Source organism: Apus apus, chromosome 8, assembly GCF_020740795.1.
Source record: "Apus apus isolate bApuApu2 chromosome 8, bApuApu2.pri.cur, whole genome shotgun sequence".
Lineage (NCBI taxonomy): Eukaryota > Metazoa > Chordata > Aves > Apodiformes > Apodidae > Apus > Apus apus.
In genome coordinates this window covers 21,575,170-21,596,660 of record NC_067289.1, presented here as the reverse complement: position 1 = coordinate 21,596,660, position 21,491 = coordinate 21,575,170, and the positions used below count along the sequence as shown (strand labels likewise).

At 48.2% G+C, this 21,491-nt stretch overlaps 1 protein-coding gene across 2 annotated transcripts in view; it reads right to left on the bottom strand.

Moving 5' to 3' along the window:
* PLD1 (phospholipase D1) overlaps positions 1-21,066 on the bottom strand; it is a 63,255-nt gene extending 42,189 nt beyond the window's left edge. For both annotated transcript variants that reach the window (XM_051626308.1, XM_051626309.1), the window contains exons 1-5: positions 20,888-21,066; positions 3,789-3,974; positions 3,319-3,446; positions 2,886-3,031; positions 1,945-2,053 (exon numbers count right to left, since the gene is read on the bottom strand). In XM_051626308.1, the coding sequence (XP_051482268.1) occupies positions 1,945-2,053; positions 2,886-3,031; positions 3,319-3,446; positions 3,789-3,942 (537 nt within the window). In that variant the 5' untranslated portion in view covers positions 3,943-3,974; positions 20,888-21,066. The remainder of the gene's footprint in view (positions 1-1,944; positions 2,054-2,885; positions 3,032-3,318; positions 3,447-3,788; positions 3,975-20,887) is intronic.
* Between the last annotated feature and the right edge of the window lie 425 nt (positions 21,067-21,491).

The following is a 21,491-nucleotide window of genomic DNA, read 5'->3' as shown; positions in this document are numbered from 1 at the left end:
ATCATTATGTGCTCACAGATTATAGCTCAGCAGCATAAGCAGCTCAATCATAGGTTGCTTGCTGTTCGCAGATCTGCATTTCCACCTCCTATCAGCTGACCTGCTCCTTGGCACTGTCATTTTAGAGGTCAACTTCCTTGACTGAGCCCAAGATTCAGAACAACTTTAAATACAGGATCAGTCCCTGCTGTTTCTGACCCACAGGAATTAGTTTCATGAGAGAAAACAGCCTCAGACACAGCCCATTTAACCAAGACACTGGGTTCATGCACAGCAACCATGCTGCCCTGTCCCAAAGCCACAGACAGGACAGTGGCCAGGCCACCAGTTCACTGGAAAGCCTGTCCTCCCGAGTCAGGAGCAGGGAAGAGAAGAAAACATTTCAGCAGAGATAATCTCTTCCCACTGGGCAGAGTCCTACAGGACACAAAAGGAACGGAAAATAAATTAATGCCATTGGGCATCAGAAGGATATGGAGCTGTTGGAGAGAGTCCAGAGGAGGCCACAAAGATGATCAGAGGGCTGGAGCAGCTCTGCTCTGGAGACAGGCAGAGAGAGCTGGGGTGATTCAGCCTGGAGAGGAGAAGGCTCCAAGGAGATCTTAGAGCACCTTCCAGTACCTGAAGGGGCTACAGGAAAGCTGAGGGGCATGGAATGATAAAGATGAGGAGTAATGGCTTTAAACTGAAAGAGGGGAGATTTAGATTAGGAAGAAATTATTTCCTGGGAGGGGGGTGTGACATTGGCATAGGTTGTCCAGGGAAGATGTGCATGCCCCTTCCCTGGAAGAGTTAAAGGCCAGGTAGGACGGGGCTTCAAGCAACTTGATCTAGTGGGAGGTGTCCCTGCCCATGGCAGGGGGTGGGACTGGATGATCTTTAAGGTCCCTTCCAATCCAAAGCATTCTATAATTCTATGACTTTCATCCTTCTCAGCATTAGCAACACAGCACTGAGTTACCCAGGTGGGCAGCAGGAGATACATCCCATGGTGAAAGGTGTGGGATTTCCACAAGTGAACACTGGAAGAATCTCCCTGGGGAAGTGGTGGATTCCCCAACACCGGCCAGTTTTAAGACTCAGCTTGACAAGGTACCGGACCATCTCATTTAAGCTGTGTTCCTACTTGGAAAGGTTGGACCAGACAATCCTTGAGGTCCCTTCCAACTTGGAATTCTATGACTTTGATTTTTTCCTCCTCTTTTAAACCAAAATCTCACTCCTGAAACCTCCCACACAGCAGTGAGCAGTGCACGGCAGGGAGGCTTATCTGCACTGTGCAGCCACAAGAGACAACCTGCCTGAGCTCAGGCTTCAGCAGGAAAAAGTCCAGGGAATGAGTGAATGGAAGAGAAAGAACAGTACCTCAGGGGGAATAAACACATTTTGGTTTTTTTAGACAACTTTTTATTTTTTGCAAATGGTGAAGCTGCAATGAAGAGGTAGGAAGACATCCACCCTCTCCATAGAAGGGCCCATCTGTTAACATCTGATGAAGTTACACAGAACACGTGTGCCTCGGCTAAAATTACCCACTTCAGCATCAAGAGCCTGACTGTCATCTCGTCTGTCAGAGGGGCACAGGACTGAAATCTCTCCGATTTGGATGGCCACGGGGCTGCCTCCACCATGCAGCTTGACTTGGCAAAGTGCCTCTTTAACGTGGAGCAGGTGGGAGGAGGGGAATGGCCACTCCGAGCATCACAGTTTTCCTCAACTGCAGAGGAAAACTTGCGCACAGGCCGGGAGCAGCATCCTCCTCTTTGCATGGAGGAGAACTTGGCGTTCTTGTCAACATCTGAGTTTGCTGAGCAAAAGACTTCAGTGGTAATAAACCAAAGGCTTTGGTCGTGTGGCTTTGCAGGAAACCTGTCTGGCATCTCTGCACCTCAGAAGACCCCCTGAGCATCCCTCCAGCCCCCGCAGAGGGCGCCGGGCACTTACCCTCCGGCTGGAGAAGTGCTCCTCCCGCACGGTGCTCTCGGAGGTGTGTGGCAGGCTGGGCATCTGCCTCGGCTCTCCCCTTTTGATGGATTGTCTTCTCACCGTGTGACTGGAAGGAAAAACAAACCCTGACGCTGAGTCTAAGCACCGCGAGTGCGTGCACGCCTCAACATGTAACCCTGCTGTGGTGCTCTTCCTTTTCCCATCCAAACTCTTAAAAACCAAGAGATGGGTAGTCAGGGAAGCAAAAAAAAAAAAAAAAAAAAAAAGGCAAGTGTGGATTCATTGAAGAATCCAACTGGCTCACAAATGAAAACACAACACAGAAATATCAGAGCTTGATTTTTCAGGGTCTTGTTTTGCTCTTTTAAGGAAAAAGCATTTTAAGCCTAAACCTTACTTTTAGGGCACTATGTTCCCCCAGCCCTTAACCCCTCATGTTCTCATCTTTCTTAATATCAACCCCCCACATTTCTTCACATCAGGAGGCTCTTGCTGACCCACACAACCTCCTTCCCCTTAAGCTTCCAGCCACCCCAAGCATGAAGACCATCCTGGGCACTGACCATCCATGCTAGGGACCCCACACCCCCTACATCCAACCATGGCCAGCAGAAAGCTGCACAACATCAACAGTTTCCATCTGCATAACCCCTCCCCAAGCTCAAAGCAAATTCAGCTCCAAAGCAGATGACCTGGGACCCAATGTGCTTTTTCAGTCAGCAGCGAGATGGTTGCACCACTTAGGTTTATCTGCTAAATACTTAGAAATTAAGTATTTTTATTATAGCTGCTAAATATTTGTAGACAGTAAGTTCTTCTGCCCTCTCCTCCTTATGGCAATCTAAATGGGATTGGTGGAGCCAAACCAATATACTATTAAAAGAGAAAAGAAGGTCTCATCTTCCCAAGGCCCACCATATCCATGGTGCAGCACTCACCTCCTGGTTGGAATAGGGATGCGCACGAAGGTTTTGTACCTCAGCAGCTCCCTGTGAAGCTCCTGGAAGTGCTTGAACTTCCTTTTCACCTGCCAGGTGAACTCTCCATGGGTCAGCTCGATCGTGTAAACATTGGGACTTGGTACCTGCAGAGGAGAATATCACCACAATAGCTGCAGCTTCAAAAGGAGTAATCCTCCTGCTGCTGCTCACCTCGAGAGCTCTCATTCAATTTTAGTTAAGGATCATTCTGCCTCACAATTTCTTGTTCTGCTTTATTAGGCTTTATAAACAGGAAACCTCTCGAGTGTTTTTCTGAGACCCAAGCATTCCCGCTTCCTCAGCTCACAAACAAGTACGCACGAAACTAACCCACAAACAGCACTTTAATACAGCTCTCTGGAAATAAAATGTAATTTCTGGAAGTTCTGACCTTCTTGGTGGAAGTAAAGCGTTCAACTTCCAACACCCGCACTCGAACAGGACATCCCGTCAGGTACGACTGCGTGCCCGGCTCTCTGAACCCACAGGTGTGGTAGATGGCAGAGAAGGGAATGCATGCTGGAAGGACCACAAACCCTGTTAGCTCAGCAGCCTGGTAACCATCCACGAGAGCATGAAAGCCAGCAGATAGCTGCAACACTTTAACACAGGAACATTTACACAGCAGCACTAATTCCACTAAAATATACCAAGTTTTAAATAAAAGAGTTTGAAGACAAGCTTTCATAGAGGGGACTTGACTTCAAGAGCTTAAGTGCCAAGAGACATGTCTCCTGGTCCTCCAACAGAGCCAATAGCTGGGCTTGGTAAAACCACTGAGGTTGTATCTACCTGTCAACACATCATTGGTTATTAAATCAAGGTGGGACATGGGACGAGAACATATGGGTGTTAACTCACCAGTGCCTTTTGGGTCATTTAGCACCTCTGAGTCGACCTCCTCACCATCGAAGTGGAGGTCCCTGGTGTCCAGGCTCTCGATGATGTTGCTCATGTCTGCAGCAATCTTCTTCAGCGTCGATGTAGCTGCATGGCTTTCAGCTCTCAGTGACATCTCAGGGACTCACGTGCCGGAGCCACAGGGGGCTGGGAGGAGGAAGGAGCAGGGCTGTCACCACCTCCTCTGAAACCCTCAGCAGCGGGTGGCCACGCCCTCCCTCCAGATCCTTACCCACATTCATCCCAGCTGCCCCCATCCTACATGCCCAGTGCAGAACACCCAGCCTGCAGCTACAGTAAACCACCACCTAGAGCAGTGAGAAATCAAAGGTAGCTTCAGGCTACAAAAATCTCCCCCCATGTCAACGACCATAAGATTTGTGCACTCTTGTTGCCCTTCACAATGGAAAATACATAATATTTCACTTTCCAGCTACGAAATCCTGCAGGGGGTTGGTTGCAGCTTAGGAGAACCTTCACATATTGATTTCAAAAGGGAAAGCAAGGAAGCTTCTGCATCAACTGGCCTGGTCATGTCAGAGATCTCTGCAATAATGATGATCCACCGGAAAAAGCACAAATCGTATTAATGCCTGGCCAAATCCTAGACCTAACATGACGTCATTTCCCAGCTTTGGCTGCATGGAGGAAAAGCTCACTCAGAAAATCAGGAGGCATTTTTGCTAAGTGTTCTTCCTTTGCTTGATTTAGTGATACAAACTCCTGGCATTATGAAGACTTCCTCTATTTGCGTGCACCTCGCACGATGGCCAGTGGAATCCACGAGTCTCCTGCTCTCCCACGGCTCCATCCTCTCAGCAGGCTCAAAAGTCACAGCCACCAGGACTTCTGTCCATAGAGAGGTGTCAGGGGCACCCTGATACCTTGGAGCAACACGGGTGGATGCTGCAGGTTGTCCTCACCCCTCCGACAGCCCCCCAGGAAGCTCACATCCCTTAGGCTGGGGGAACAGCTCACCCCTGGGACAGCAGGCACGGGGAGGGCTGTGGCTCTTGGAGTTGTTTGAGCACTGACAAAAACAGCACTTCCCACCCTCATCCCCACCCACGCCAAGAGCCTGAGTCAGGACAGAAACAGGGAAGGAAGAAGAAAATTTAAAATATAAGTAAATAAAGAAATCTTTAAGATGTGAGGCACGTCCACTACCACTGACACAAAGCTGCTGCTTCCTCCTCCTCCAGGCTCTGTAACTCACCGTGGAGCTGCAGACACAGTTGCTGGTCCCTGCCAGCAGCCAAGCTCCAGCTCCTGGGCATCTACACAGTCAAAGTCTCCTCAATTTTTGTTCTGCTCTGCAATAAAGGTCACACCTCAACAGCTACACTGAAAAAATACAGATGGGACAAACTGGCGACATTTTACAGAAGCCAACACAAGGGTGCCCATTTATACCCATGGAAGCTCTTACATTGTGTGAAGAAACAACATGTAAAAAAACCCCCCAAACAAGAAACATTTCTGATGCTGCCTTCTGCAGAGAACACTGTGCAATTATTCTGGAGTGCGCTCCAGAGAAAAAACTGCATATACTGTAATTTGGAAATAATTTAACATTTTAATAATTCACGTGTTTAGCTGCTTTCGAAAGAACATTCTTTATTATAATTTCTTCTTGAAACAAGTACATAATTTTATTACTACATATGGCTAACATCACGTAAGGCCAAAACCATGTTAAAATCAGCTGCCTTCAGAAAACAAATAAATAAATCCATTTGCACACAGACTCGATTCAAGAAAAACTGGGACAATTTCCTCTCTTCCACCAAAGTAAATGCAGAATTAAGAGTTTCATCATGGAAGCAAGGACTCTGAGATGGCTCTGTCAACTTCCACTGCTGCCTGGGAATGCCACCACAGCACAGGTGGCTTCAGGACCAGACTGGGGACTCTGGACCAGCACCTCACTTCAAGATATCATGTGAATAACTCCTACACAAAGCCACAAATGTATCCCACCCTCGTACTCCTTCTGTCAGAGGGGCAGAAAAGGGTTTGCATGAACCCTCACAGGTGAGCTGGGAACTGCCGCTGTTCCCCACCGCTCCGCCCATCCCTCGCAGCTTCCCTGCCACAGGAATTCGGCACCGGCACAGCCCACATCTGCCTCCCCGCAGCTCCGTGGGAAGCCAGTTCTCCCTGCCAGAACCTTTGCACTTTACCTGTTGCTACCAACATACCACAGTGGAATTTAATTACTCATAAGGTTAATTTCTATTTTCTCCTAGCAGTGAAGTCATTCCACATGATATAAACTTGCTTTGGATTTTTTATTTTCTCCCTAGAAAGCAGACATAAATAAATAGCATTCCTGGGAGGGTGGCCACACTATCAAGCTTTCCAAAATAACCCAGGGGGGAGTTAGGAGGAAGCCCAGAACTGCCCTATGCTGGGCAGCAGCACTTCCCTGCTCCCCACTGATGCAGACAATAAAACCCCAATTTTTTTCCCCACTCAGCACTCTGAGCAAAAAAATTTTTGGGGCCACCTCTAGCTGGAAATAAAGCAGCCTCTTGCTTTTTATTCCTTCTGTCTGTATTCACATTTCAAAACAAAACACACTTGTTGGTTTTGTGTTTTTTTTAAGTCTGAAGCGATGCTCTTGCTTCATGGAAACTTCATGCACTTTCCAGAAGAAAAGCTTTGCCCGGTGAAAGATAAGCCCAAACACACTGTGCACATGCTGTGCCAGCAATTACAGCTTGAAGGAAACTAGCAGACAAATACCACATGGACAGGGCTGGAGGAAGAGCACGGGGACAGGAGCCAGGGTGGAAAGGATGTGCATCCTCCCTCTGCCTCCCCTCCCTCTGTGCCAGGTACAGCCGGGCTCCTCTTGTCAGATTAATTGATGCAGTCAGTTAATGGATAAACAATTAACCAGTGTATGCAACAATTATTTGCTAAGGATCACAGCAGGGCTGCATTATTCCGGAATTTTTTTCTTGATTTTTTTTTTTTTTCTTCTTCTTAAAGCTAAAGCTGTTTGCACAGCCGGCACAGCCAAGTCCTGAAACAAAGCAGACTCCGAATGCAGTTGGACCCGAGTCAGTCCCAGCAGCAAAATTCCCCACAGAAAGATTAGAGCCACATTATGGGTTCAAGAGGGAAAACAGGACTTGCCCCCAGGCCCTGCCACAAGCCCCACAGACCCTGCTAGAGGGCACAGGCAGACAGGGCAGCACAGAGGCCAGCTGGAAAGATGGGGTTTACCACACCCCTGACAGCTTCTGCAAATGGCTTTATACAGCTCTGCTGGATAAGAGCTATTTAACCTCTTGGCCAGAGTTTCCACACAGACATGGTCTGCGTTCCCATAGGCAAGCTGAGGAATGTGCCTGGGTTAATCTGCAACAGGCTGAGTGGAAGGCTGGGTGCAAACAAGTGCCAAGTGTCATTCCCCGCGATTCAGCAGCAAACCAGAGAGGCAGCATCAAGAAGGCCCCGTCCTGCCACTGCCACTCGCTGCCTGCACTAATGATGGACTAGAAAATGGGCTTATAAAACCTGCTGATACTGCCAGCTTTGGAGGCTGCAATTAAGCAAAGGACTGAGAGAGAGAACTCAAATCAGAGTGGCAAGTCGCAGCAGGGTGGAAATAACAGGATAAAGTTTATGAGGAACAAATGCTACGTTTTACTATTTGGCTGATATCCAGGATAGAAAATAAGCAGCAGTTTGTTAGAAAAAATAAAATAAAAAACCAACAAGACAGACCAGGGTTTCAGTGGGTCAAGAACCAGCAATCCCAGAAAAGGCAAAAACCTGTGTCGAGATGCACTAACAGAGCTACTGCCTGCAAGGCAAAAAGAAAGATCAGGTGCAAATGATGGGAAGCGTCAGATCTAAAGCATTTGACCCATGAGAACACTATTGGATCGAGAGAATGAAGAAACTTGGAGGAAACACAGCAGTAGTCTTCAAGAGTGGAGGAGCCTGCTGTGAGCAGGAAGGGCACGAGAGAACTGCTCTGAATTGCAGGCTTAAAGTAGAGACTCAGGAGAAAAAAACCCGTCTAATGGCAAAGGAAGGTATGGGACTGTCTGAGGTGGGGTCTGCAGAGGCCCCAGGGCTGGATGGCTGTAAGGGCAGGGTGCCCTTATCGACCTTCCCAGGGCAAGGGAGCAGGAACAAGGTCCCCACCGGAGGCCCCCAGCACCCAAACCTGCAGCCCTGGCAGCCAGGGACTGGCACATGACCCACGTATCACCAGGGGGAAGGTGCTGCTCTGGCTTTATCCAGCTCAGTCTGCCTGGAGAAAAGCAGCCAGGAAGAAAAAACAATTTAAAAAGTCAGTAGCACAGGTAAATTTTTGAAAGAATGAAGAAATTAGAACAAAAAATGAAATGGTAAAAAAAAACTGAAAAAAGGAACAAAAACATACTAAGAAACCTCACACATGTTGCAGACACCATGTTTGTCCAGCCCACTTCTCAGATTATTTCCAAGCACAACTTGAGCTCCCTGCCTCCCTTTGCCTGGCTGTCCCCACAGCACATGGGCACAAAACCTCTTGAACTAGTAAAATATGTACCAGGGAAACAGCGACTGCACCAAAAATAACGTTTTCAACTACAGGGAAAATTATTATAAAAATCGAAGCTAACTATAAAAATCCCTGAGCCTTTGTCAACATATTGTAAAACTTGGGCTCAATCCTGCAGCTTTGCAAACCCGGTATCTATTTTTTATTTGCCATTGGTTATGGTTTAATCCCAAGGTATTACTTAGGGGCCCATATGACAATCGCAGCCTTTGTCAAAGAAACTGGTCTTCTACTTGTTGCACAGGACAACAAGAGCACAGCTTTAAAGGCAAAAATGCGTATGTTAGTAAAGATTCATGAACAGTTCACTGTTTTTAAGACATTCAAGTCCTGATGTGAAAATGCGTGCAGCTGGTACCCAAAATTTGGTCAGTCCACATTTCTTCTCTTACATGTATCATGGCAGATGTGCACCAAGCTCAGCTAATGGCTGCTCCTTAGCAAGGTAATGATGCTGCAAGCATCATGCAGAGCCAGGAAACTGAGAAAGCCTTCATTTGGGAAAGAGGGGGGAGGGAAGAGAGAATACATCCAGTAAAAACAGGCTTTTCCTGCTAATGCCTCCCCTGGTTTCAGGCTCTACATCAACTTGCATCCCCATGGCGAGAAACACTATAATCCCTGAAAATTATCCTCATTCCAGTTCTCACGACATCTTTCCCAGTACAGTGACCTTTTGGCAAGAGCTGGGACAAGCGACCTCTGTTCCCAGACATGGTTTTGTCCCACAGGCAGCCCGGTGGCGAGACCCGTGTGAGCCTCCCTGACTGCATGGAGCAAAACAGACAGGCTCAGGCTAAAACAGGGCAAGGAGATTATTGAAAACAAACAAAACAAACAAACAAAATATAAAGAAAAAAAAACAAACAAAAAAACAAGCAAACCCCAAATTACTTGAGCCATTAATTTCCTCTCTCCTGCTGCTGCCAGGAGCCCGGGTGCCACAGAGGAGAGATGCCAAGGAAATCCTACATGCCATGTTTGCCCTGCTTGGTGGGGATGAAGCTTTCCATGTAAGTATTTCCCTGTTTCCTCACATTTTAAACCTAACATCAGCTTTGGATCACTCCATCATGGAGAAATACCTTTGGCTGACAAGATCTTTTTCTGAGGAGTTATTAGCACCCCTCAGAAAGAGCTGGGCCTGTCACCAGCCCTGGATTTTACACCCTGCCACATCTGCCTTCCACAGCCTTTGGCAGGTGTCAGACATCCCCTGAGCAGCCAGGATGTGTCCCCTGGACGCGGGGTCCCCTCTCTGCAGGGGATCCTGCTTTTCCAGCCCAGGAAATCCCACACATCCAAACAAAGCAAACAGGACAAATACTGATTTTATTTTTCAGTATACGCTCCCCCACTACTTAATCAAAATCCAAGGGCTCTTGGCAAACAGCAAATAGCATGTTACATTCCCTAAATACGAAGTTAAAGGACAAGGTGGGGGGAGAGTAAGAAATGCTCAGCAATAACTTAACCCTGCTCTTAAGAGTCTGTACACATGGAAACTATTTAGCCAGATGAGCAAGCGGCCAGCCTGGCACACGGAGACGCCTCCTGAAAATCTGCCCTTCTGCATGCTCATGCTACAGGAACAGCACAAGAAGATTAGTGTTTATTATTTAAAAGGCACAAAACAATCCTTGAATAAGAACCAAAGCATTGGTCCCACCCTGATAAGACCGGGAGCAGGAGAAGAACCGAAACACCAACCCAAATTGACAATAAACATCGAGTTCAGACTTAACCCTGACCTAGTTTTCTTATCTTTGGCCATGATAAAACCAAAATACTTTAAATCACTGTTTCCAAAGAAATCATTCTCACAAAGCTCCTCCATTTAGTGGTAATACCTCTAAAAGCAGAAACCAATTAGCATTTCCCACTTTAACGACTGCAGCACAGTCCTCCTTTATTGATCTCCATAGGCCTTTCCAAGCGAGGCTCACTGCCAAGCCACCAGCCTGCCCGGAAGAAAAGCTAAGTCATGGGAATCCACATGGCCTGTTTGCATTAGAGGAAAAGATGCTTTGAGACTGGGATTGCCTGGAAATTACAGGAAAAACCTATAGATGTCTCTGCTGTGCAATCCGTACCAGGTCAGAGCCCCCTCTGCCCCTGTATGGGGTTCGGCGGCGTCTGTCCCGCAGCGTTTGTGCTGGAACGCAGGCAACACCAAAAACAGGCAGGAGAAGGGAAGTGATGAGGTAAGGCACAGGTCATCGTGATGGGCAGTGCTGTCATTAGGTGGTGACTAACCCCCTGCTGTTGTCACAATACTTCTCTGTGCTGTGTTTTTTTCCCCCACACCCAGCACCAGCCTCAGCGTCAGGCCCTTCCCAAGGACTCATTTTATTTGCTTTACAGAACACTGACACTAAATTAAAAAACATCAACATCCAGAGATGAGCACAGGCTGCTGATCTCACCCCAACGTGCTGGCTGTCCTGGCTCCTGGTCCTCGCTGCCAAGTGGGGCTGCCAGAGCACAGCCCTGCTCCCGGGCTGCCACAGGAAGCCCAGCAGGAGGTACTGATGGGTGATGAATGCCAGCCCTTCACTCACACATTCATCACTGGAATCCTCAGGTGCACAGGAGAGCCTTGAAGTCCAGCACTGGCCCCTCCTGCCATGTGTCCTCTGGGGAACTGTGCTCAACCTCCAGGGTCCCCTGAACTCTCCACTCTCCAAGGTGGTCACGGCACCACCCTGCACCCAAAAACCCAGAAGCACTCTGCATAACACTCTTAAAATCCAGGCCAGGGGATGTCCAGAGCCTCCAGCCCCCATTATCCACCCCCAGAGACATGCTGCAGGGGGTGAGAGGAAGAACTTGGCAACACCTTGGCCTTCAGCATCATCTGGGCATCCCCAAACCCCACAACAGAGGGTGGCAAAGGGAGTCCTGAGCTGAGGGAGAAGAGGGGCTGGAGAAAGACCCTCCTTCAAAGAGCACAAACAGTAGGAAGGTCAAAGCACTCAGCACTTCAGCGTGCTGGCAGGCACACAGAGCTCAGCCATAAAAAGCTTTATATAAAAATCTTAAACATGAGAAGCTTGCCAAGGCAATAGTGTAATGCAAAGGACTCTTGGATTAACCATCTCCACAGCGACCAGAGGTGACAAAGCCCACCGTGGGATGGCAGGCATTGCTGCTGCTCTTTATATAGCTGAACACGTCATAGGAATGCAGGACATGTTTTCATGATCTAAACGTATAGATGTCTACATGGCTGATGCCCTGTACATCACTCAACTGTTCTGGTATCTCCCAGGGTTTGCTCCAGTGACCGCCACCTGCCCAGCCGCATTTCCTCGGGGAATTTTGGCAGCTGGGATCTGAGCAGGCACACTGGAAGGCAGCCCAGTGCCTTCATCCCACAGTGGGGTGAGGTGGCAGCTGATAAATGCAAACACATCCTCACATCGCTCCCGCCAACCAAGCTCAACCCAGGGACAGCCCTGCAGCTCCAGGATGGATCGGGGTGACCGCCCCAGGACCTCCCAGCGCTGCTCCCCAGCCCTGCTCCCAGCACGGGTGCTGGCTGCTCTGTATCAAGCACAGGCACATGTCAGGAGGCCACCGTCCCTGTTCCAGATGCTGCTGCTTCTTGCCAAGTTTCCATTAAGTGGCAACATGATTTTTCTTTTCTCCTCCTGCTGTTATAAACCACATGCAAGTGCCAACTTTATATTGACCCTTCACGTGACTTGCTCAAATAAATGAGAAATCTCTGTGAGTATCACAGCAACAAGGAGTAGCAGATTGAGACCATGTATTTTTACTAATAGTTGTTTTTTGCTTTAATAAAGTCCCCTTTCTGTTGTCTTAATTTATTATTTTTTTTTTAAGGTTTTTGGGGTGGATTGTTTTTATTTTTTCATTTGTTTGGGTTTTTTTGTTTTAATGAAATTACTCAGGTAATTTTCATTGGGGGAAAAATAAAACACAACCAAACAAAAAAAAAAGGCAAATAACCCACAAAAAAAAACCCAAAACCAACAAACTAGATGGAATGAGCAAAAGGCCACAACGGAGCAGGAAGGTAGCACCCCAGAACAGGACACAACCACCCCCAGGAGCAGCAGCCAAGCCCAGCTCCCTCCCTGCCTGGTGGGTTCAAGGCCAAGCTGCGTGTTGGGAATGCACATTGGTAAACCCAAGGCACTGGATGAATCCAAAGTCAGGTTCATGGAACAGGGAGGAGCTGCAGCACCTTGGTGAGAGCATGCACCTTCAGCTGCCCCAGCTCCTCTCTTGGCCAGCACCTCATTGCCTCTCCATCCCAAATGGGACCCTGCACCATCCCAAGAGCACTCTCACCCGCTATCCCTGGCTTGGGCAGGGACAAGCCATTGGTGCAAAGCCCCATGACATAGTGCAGCCACTCGCATCACCCCAAACCACTCCCGTCCCCTGCCTGCAAACCTGGATTTAGCACCTATCCAAACTGAAGCTCCCTAATTATTTTATTTGCATGGTTTTAAGCAATGCTTTTAAAGATATTTCATGCATTTTGGCTAATAACTCCACAAGAATTTGATGCCTCCATCCTTGGCTAGACTAAAGACTTCCACTCTTTAGTCTATCCCTAAAGCTACAGAGCTCAAGGCCTCAAGCAGGGGACATCCAATGACACATGCTCATGGTACAAGAAGGCATCATACTCAAAAAGGCAGCAACACCACCTGCCAAAGGCAGGCACATGCCTGCTGCTGTTCCGTGTTTCCAAAAGCAGCTGCCAACAGCAAGCACCAATACAAGCCAACACCAGCCCTCACCTCCCTTACACGGCCCAGAATCTCCTGCCAGATCACAAACAGTTTCATCTGTGGATCTAGGATAATACTAAGGCCTCTCAAGAACTGTGTTTTCCTTCTCCCTGGTCAGCTAAGATAAATATTTGAGAAGTTCTAGTTTACAAAAAGAAAGCAGTTGGCTTGGGAAGGTCCCACAGGTCATTGTAAGAGAAGATGTGAGCCAAGATCGGAGGGCAAAGGTGACTCAGGATTTATGGAGAGCTTCAGGCAGGCTTTGTGAACCAGCCTCTCCCAAGAAGATCCTCTACAGGATCTCCATGGAACCATAACCAATCATTTCAGATTGGTACCTGCTGAACCAAGATCTAACTCAGGCAAATTCAACAGAAAATTCACTGAATCATAGAATGGTTAAGGTTGGAAGGGACCTTAAAGATCATCAGGTTCCAACCTCCCTGCTATGAACATGGACACCTCCCACTAGACCAGGTTGCACAAAGCCTCATCCAACCTGGCCTTAAACACCTCCAGGGAGTGGACTTCCACAACCTCCCTAGGCAGCCCATTTCAGCAGCTTACTACCATAATGAAGAATTTCTTCCTGATGTAGAAGTAGCTTGCAGAAACAGAACAGCTTTGCTATGTTCCTTGCTTACATACAACTAAACACCAGTAAATGTATGCAAAATAGCTCATTTACACACAGTGACAACACTGACAGCTTCCTAACAAAAAAAAAATAGATGCCTCAGATATATTTAATTTTTACCTCCTTTCCCAAAGGGGAAAACCAATGCCTCCCTGAGGTCAGCAGAAGTGTGCTGAAGGTAAGGACTGAAAGATGATGCTGGGGTCTGAACTCAAACCAAGTCTCAGCTGCCTCCTCTCTCCTACCCATGTACCCCGACCTCCAGCACTTTACAAGCAACATGGGTGTCTGGACAAGCCAGAGATGCCCTGCACTTCTTTCTCATTTTGTGAAAACTCCTGCACAGTACTTTTCCACATTGTCCTAGAGGAAATCAGAACAAGAAGGTTACAACTTGCAAGCTTAACCCTCCAGACCTCAGCACAGGATGGGCAGCTGTACATCATGAGCCAAAAATGAAAGACTATTTTTCCCTCAACTGCCATGACCTCCTGGAGCAGAGCTGCTCAGAAAGGTGTCTGCAGATGGAACATGTACAAAAAAGCTGCTTGGCAGAATAAAAAAGCCATAGCTTTCAGGACAAAAAAACCTGAGCAGGCTCAAACAGCAGTTTCCATCTTGCCAGTTCTTTCTCCCAGTGAATAAAATGGCTCACTGGCCATAACTGCTGCCAAAACTCAGCAGGATCAGGTCTCATGGCAGAAATTTCAAAGCCACCATGAGTCATCTTCTATTCTTTCTTGGTAAGACTTAATGCTGGGTGGGACTCTTGCAAAAAAAAAAAAAAAGCGATTTGCAGGAAATCTGTCATGGAAAAAACACACACTTTAGAACATCTCACGGGGATTACATAGACATTTAGAAAGAGAGAAGTAAGAGACAAAGCTTTTATTTCCAAAAAGACTATATGATGTCCTGCCTGCTCTCCAAGTTGCTTGAGCTGTGACAGAGAGAGGACAGCTGAGCTTCCTGGGAGTCCCCAGCACCAATGGGTGCTTCTCAAGGAAACATCAAGCAAAGCAGACTGCGTTCTGCACGTGGAAGAGCCAACTGCACAACTGCATTTTACTTCAATTAAAACAGAAAGTGCAGGTCCAAAACATCCACTTGTTTTACCTCTTGTGTGTCACATCCAAAGTTTGTTGAGGGAGAGGTTTTCTGGTTTTTGGTGGCGTTTTTTAATTAAAAAAAAAAAGCAGCAAGGTTGCCTTTAGCCAGGTCATGGGGCACTGTGACAATGTCCTGCCGTGGCCACAACACCTCAGGTTATTGAAAGTGCTGGAAACATGCAATTAATTACTTTTTCTGGCTTATTTGTACCCTGGGGATCCCGGGATGCTGCAAAGCAGGAGCCAGCCTAGCTGATACTGGCTGCAAAGTGAACCTGATCCGGGCGCGATGCAGCCAGCAGCCGGTGCTCACGAGGGGACCGTGTTCTAGGTGGGGAAATAAAGACTGAAGTGAAGAGCAAGCAAATCCCACCAAGAAAATCCTCCCAAAAGTCCAGCTGGTAAAATGGGTGAAGCTTCTGGGACAGAGCTCAGAGATTCATCCGCAACAGCAGTATGGAGGAGACCTGGGACACACCACCAGCAGGACCCCAATGGGAGAAGAGCCAAGGAGCAAGTCCCCACATGGCAAGAAAACCAGAGCCGCTACTGGCTGTGAACCACCTGCTTGGACAGAGGCTGGCAGAGCCCTGCTCTGTGGGATGCTGTCTGCCTGATGCAGACCTTTTGTCTGGGTGCTGGGACACTCCCAGAAAAAAGCTGTCCCTCTGCCTGGATCATGGTCGGGGACACAAGGAGGGAGCTGTAGACAGCCTCAGAGCTGGGGAGCAGCACTGGGATCCTCTCACACCCACTCTGAGGTTTATCAGCGGGTTTATCTTATTTCGCAAAAAAAAAAAGAAGTCCTCATGTGAGGGCTGCACACGAGGCATCACTGCCTTAATCAAAACCTACAACAGGAATTGAGCCTGCTCTCAGTTTAACTTGAAAAATGCAGCCAGAGGAATTGCAATTTAAGTCTTCTTACACCAACAGTGGTGTAAACCAGAAAAATAACTTCCAACCCCATGGATATTATGAATATTCACTTGCTGTCACTACAGGCTAAACAGGACACTTCCCAGGGGGAAGTGTCTCTTTCTGTTGAGTGACCCCGCATATCGTGATGAGGTTTTTCACCCTCAGCTCTGTACCTCCTCTCCCAAAGGTTTTCCAGAGCCTGCCCCAACTTGATGCTCTGTCTCTTCTGCAAAATGCCCACCCCATGACTATTCACATTATTTTCTTACTACAGGCTCTCTCCCCAAAGAGTAGGTCCTTGGGGCAGAGGACACATGCCTTATTTTATCCATCTTTTCTGTCAAAAAAAGGGATGGAGGAGGAAGAGACAATGCTATTACACTAAGATAACTAATGCTTTGCCATCAAATCCTACTAGAGGCGTAGAACGATCTTATTTGCTGGAGCTCAGTATGGTCAGTGCTGCATCCACAGAGTGCAAAGGGCAAGTTTTCAAAGGAAAATGGTTGCAGAAATACCATCAGCTGAAGAGCACAGAGGTGCAAATGCTGCACGTGGCTGAGACCAATGCAGGGCAGTCGAGCAGGTGCATGGCAAGTAGATGCTTCTGGGTTCATTCACACCCAGCCCTGCTTTTGGACACCTTTTCTTGGCAATGAAGCAAGCACATTAGCCCAATAAGATAGCTATCTTGAGGTGATTATCTTGATATTAAAAACCTGCATCCCTGACCACACACTGTGTTGTCACCCTGCCTGCTGTGCCAACACATCCCACTCGCTGCTGGAGCCACACCAGGTCCTCCTGGTAGTTGCTCCATCCCCCTCCATGACCCCTTTTTTTGCAAGTTTGGCCTCACTGGTGGCTATTTTAAAGTACGAGTTTTTATTTTCAGAGGTGAAACTCACTTCCCTGCCAGGAAGGACACAGCAGGTGCCGGGGGAATGCTGGGCACTGTCCCACCTTCTTTTGGGGTTCCAGCTCCCCAGAGTGGGAGCAGCAGCCACCAGATAGCTTCTTGCCCCTCCTCACACCAGCAGACAGATTCCCGGGGGACTTGGCACCCCAGTGCAGGAGAGTTGTCTGCCAGGCACAAGCCCCACTCCTCCCGCTCCTGCTTTGTTATGTAAAGCCCCAGGTTCTGGTGTTTAACTCCTTTAACCATCTAGAAAGCACTACATGCCTCTGTGGTGCGTGGGCATGAGGAGCAAGAGATGCACAAAATGCTCAGGACAGTGGCAACAGCACACGATGCCAACCCCAGCAACTAGATACCTCCCGGTATTAGTGCACAGAATCAGAGAAAACTCTGAATCCTAAAGACACAAATGTGCATATTATATAAAATTCCAGATCGGCAAATCCATGTGTTTTCCTCTTGTTCGCTCCCCTAAGCACAGAAGCCAGGATATGCTCCCTGCCCCAAGGACCACAGCTCCCTCCTGCCACCCTGGATACCCTGTGCCAAGCAGACAGGGAAGCAGCACAGCAAAGATTTTGGAAACGAGTTGGCAAGCAGAGCTTTTTTCCCCCAAAAAAAATATCCCTTCACCACCCTCTGCTTTCCAGGGTGCCTGCACATGTGGAGCTGGCACATGCATCTGGCCAATGCTCACGTGAGTCCATGGAAGTGAATGGCAGGGCAGGGGCACGTGGCTAAATATCTGTTAAAAAAATATTTATACATATAAAAAACAAAAAAAAATTCAATTGATGGTATAATATATATGTATTTCCATCCTGCAGCTCAACAGGGCCAAGGTCTGGCCCTGCATAGCTGGCCGCAAAGCAGCCAGGCTACGTGCCAGCTGCTCACACATCCCACATCTCACAGTGCCTAAAAAGCATGGCAAGCAGCACCTGAATAAGGACCAAAAAACCCTTCTTTTGGGCAAAAAAAGGCTGGCCAAGGTTTTGTTAAGGGAAAGAATAAAGAACCCAACTGCACATTCCATCAGACGTTCTGACATGACCAAAGAAACTCCAGTTTCCAGGGTACAGGGCATGTGAGAGCAAGTTAAAATCATCATCAATTGTCAGCCAGACAATAAGAGGAAAACGCCTCAAGTGTTTGCTCTCACCCTCACCTCAGCTAAGAACAGATCCTTACTGACATCAGACACTCCAGCAATTCAACACCCGTAAAATAATCACACTGTTCCCTCAGCTCTATTACACACAGATTTAAGGCCACTGTACAATGCTCCTTCCCATTCAAAGGTATTATCATCATCATTTTTTAAATTACTTGCTACAAAGTAGCCTTTTCAATGCAAAATTAAAGGAACCACCTGTTTGCAACAAAAGCAACAGAAGGGAGCTTCTCAGAACAGAGGGTGACAGCTTGCTGCAGGACTTATTTCAGCGTCTAAGTTTCTCCTTTGGTATGTTCATTAGGTAGGGAGAGAGAAGATAAGCCTAGAAGCCTGCATGAACATTGATATCTTCTTTACAGTTTCATTTCAAGGAAAAAAAAATTGTGGTAACACTGGCAGTAAGTGCATACCTCAAGGATTTTTTCCCCTGAAGATTTTCTAACTTGCTGTAAATCAGTTACCAGAGAAGGGATAACTATAAACACCCAAGGTCACTCCACAGCTAACAGGTAAAGGAGACAAGTGCACTTCTTTGTATGGTCTATCAAGGAAGAGATTTGTCAAATCACTGCTCAGGAGCAGACCCACTGTAAACACAGGATCTTTCCTTCACTGCAGACACACCTTCAGTCTAAAGAACACTCGACAAATTACAGGGGATAATAACGTCAAGTTGACACAAGACTTTACACCTTGCTACCATTAAGAATAGCAGTAAAAAAACACTAGGTGAGGCATGGGATTTCAGCCTGCTTCATAAAAGAATGATTTCACCAGCAAAGCTTACAAATTCATTTATATATAATGTCAAACAGTATCCTCAGCAGCTTAAAGAAGCTGGAGTTCTGATCCCAGCAAACTCCTCCTCAGCTGTGAGAACTCAGAAGACATCTGCCAGCAACAGCATTATTTGTGGCAGGAGTTCAAGCTTCTCAAATTAAAAAGAGCATCACAGCCCCCAGGAGAAGTCACTTTATTAGGTCTTTTCCAGTAAGACCAGAGCCTCAACACAAATCTTCAATAATCCTAAAAAGGAGGATGCTGTGGATCTGGACAAAATTAAATGTGCAAATGGGTATTTAAGGGAGACCTTTTGATCTTCCCTAAGTAGGAAAGTGAAATATTGGCCCCAAAAAATTAAACAGATGTATCTTTCAATAAACTTTCACTGAATTGGAAGAATCACAGCCTGCAGTAATCTCTGTAAATTTTAACTGGTTTCTCAGAGGAATCTGGGTTCTTCCTCAGCCCATTTAGATAAACCTCAACCCTCTCCTCCTAGGAAGCCCCCTCGGCAGAGAGGAGGGCAGCACCAGGGCTCAGCCCTCCTGCCCCAGCCAGCTAAACCCTGCACAGAGATGGGTGATGGGGATGCCATGGTGGCACAGACACTGCAGGTCTCCCACCTGCTGCATCTCCAGCTTCAGGGAAGGCCAGACATACTTTCCTACTGCAAAAAAAAACCCCACCCTGATTGCTCAGGTTTGGTGGCTTCTCACAGGAAAAGAACAGGAGGAGAGGCCCCTTGCAGCTGCAGGGCTGTTGTACAAGGGGTGCTGGGGTCCACCATCCCATACTGAGGCTCAGTGCCCATCAGAGATCCCAGCAACCTTGGGCAGTGCTCAGCACCACACAGTAATGCTCACCCTAGAGGAAGGAGCTTTCTGCATATTCACAGTAAAAACAGTGCAGATAGGTAACAAGCTGAAAAGGAAGGGTAGTCCCAGGCCTCAGGGCTTAAACTCCTGGTGAAACTGGGCAGGATTTGGCTGCAAGACCCAACCCAAAGAGCTAACACTCCTGTGAGCATCACCAAAGGAGGAGGTCAGGAATTAAGTTCCCCAGCTACCTGCGAGCCTCTGGCATGAGCTCACGCTATCAAATGCCAGAGCTGACATGGGAAAGAAACATGAATTCCTGAGCGATTAAAGACACTCGCAATTGAGCTTCCCCCCCCCGGCCGCCGCTGAGCTGCAAACAGGCAGCTCCAAAACACAACGCCACACACAAACAGAGAGCACTTGTCCCAGCAGCCACGGGAGCACCAGCCTCAGCAGGACATCCCGTTACTTAAGATCTTCAAGTGAACGTCAAACCAGCAGAGCTTCACCCACGCTATCAAACGATCTGTGTCTGTCCCCCAAAGAGCCACATCACTCTACTGACTTCAAAGGCGTCAGGCAGACTTATTTAAAGGAGGGATCAAGAGACCACGTAGACCAGGACACATAATACATGTTGTCCTGATGTGTACAGAGAGCCCGTGGCAGCTCCCACTGCACAGGAAAAGCACTCCCAAAGTCAAGGAAGATGCACCGGCTGGAATCACTGTCCAGGCCAGATCGGAGGCACTTGGGGGCTGAAGATTTCCACAGAGCAGCCTTCTACTCCAAGAAAGAGCATCACACCAAATACAAAGCAGCGGGCAGAAAAGGCTTTCGTTGTGAGAAATCCAGCCGGCAGCTCAGCAGAACGGGCTGTGTCAGCGCGTTGGGAAACTCGCAGGTTTTCCCTGCGTCCCGACACGGCAGCTGCTACAAGGGACCGGGCAGAACTGCGGCTTCACCAGCTTTGGAGAAACCAGCCAAATACACCTCAGAAAGGCTGAAGTTCACAGCAAATGTAAAGCCCCCATCTGCAGATTCCCTGACCCGGAACAGCCCCGGCTGAGCCCAGCTCAGGGCTCACCAGCCTCGCTGGGTCCAAACCTGCCTCTTCTAAACGTGAAAAAATTAGGAAGTACGTCCCAAGTACGTCCCGCAGGGCTGAGAAACCCTCCCCGTGGCGAAGTTTGCTTCCCCGCCTCAGCCAAGAGCCCAAGCGGGGAATTAACTTCAGAAGAAGTGTCCTGTGCCGAAGTATCTGCCTCTTGCTCCCCCCAGCCTGTCCCGCAGCCGGCCCTCCCCCGCCAACCGCACCGCCCCGCAAACAACCAGCAACTCCGGCTCGTTCTCTACCAACCTCCCTCCGGGGTGGGAGCGGCTGCCCCATGGCGCTGTTACAACCACGGAGGTGTTATCCCGAGGACACGACGGCTCCACAATCGGAGGATCCGTCCCGCACCGATGTGGATCGGCCCCGCACGGATCCGGATCCGCCGCTCCGCTTCCAGCATCCAGCCTTGGCTCCCGCAAGGCAAAGTGAAGCCCGACCCAGCCCACCAGGCACCGCAGCCTATGAGCACTTGCTAATTAAAGACAAACCCCTCCCCGCCAGTTAAGGAGAATTGTTGGAAGAGCGGCAGGAAGGGTGGAGGGAAAGGGCAGGGTGGGTGGGTGAATGGGTGCTGCTGCTTTGGCTTTTTTTTTGGTTTGTTTTTATGGTGGGCACTTCTTAGAGAGGAAAAAATGAAAATAATAAATATATTAATCAAGAAATGATCCATTCACGGCGAGGAAAAAGTCTGCTTTTTAATTTCAACTTCAAACACAGGGACTCCCGGCATTTGTGCCGCTTTCATGCAAATGCAGCTTTCACAGGTTTTTCCCCTTTTGTGCTCTCCTCGCAGAAGCCAAATCACTTCCACAGGGAGAAGGCAGCTTTCCCCAACTGCCGCCAAGAAATC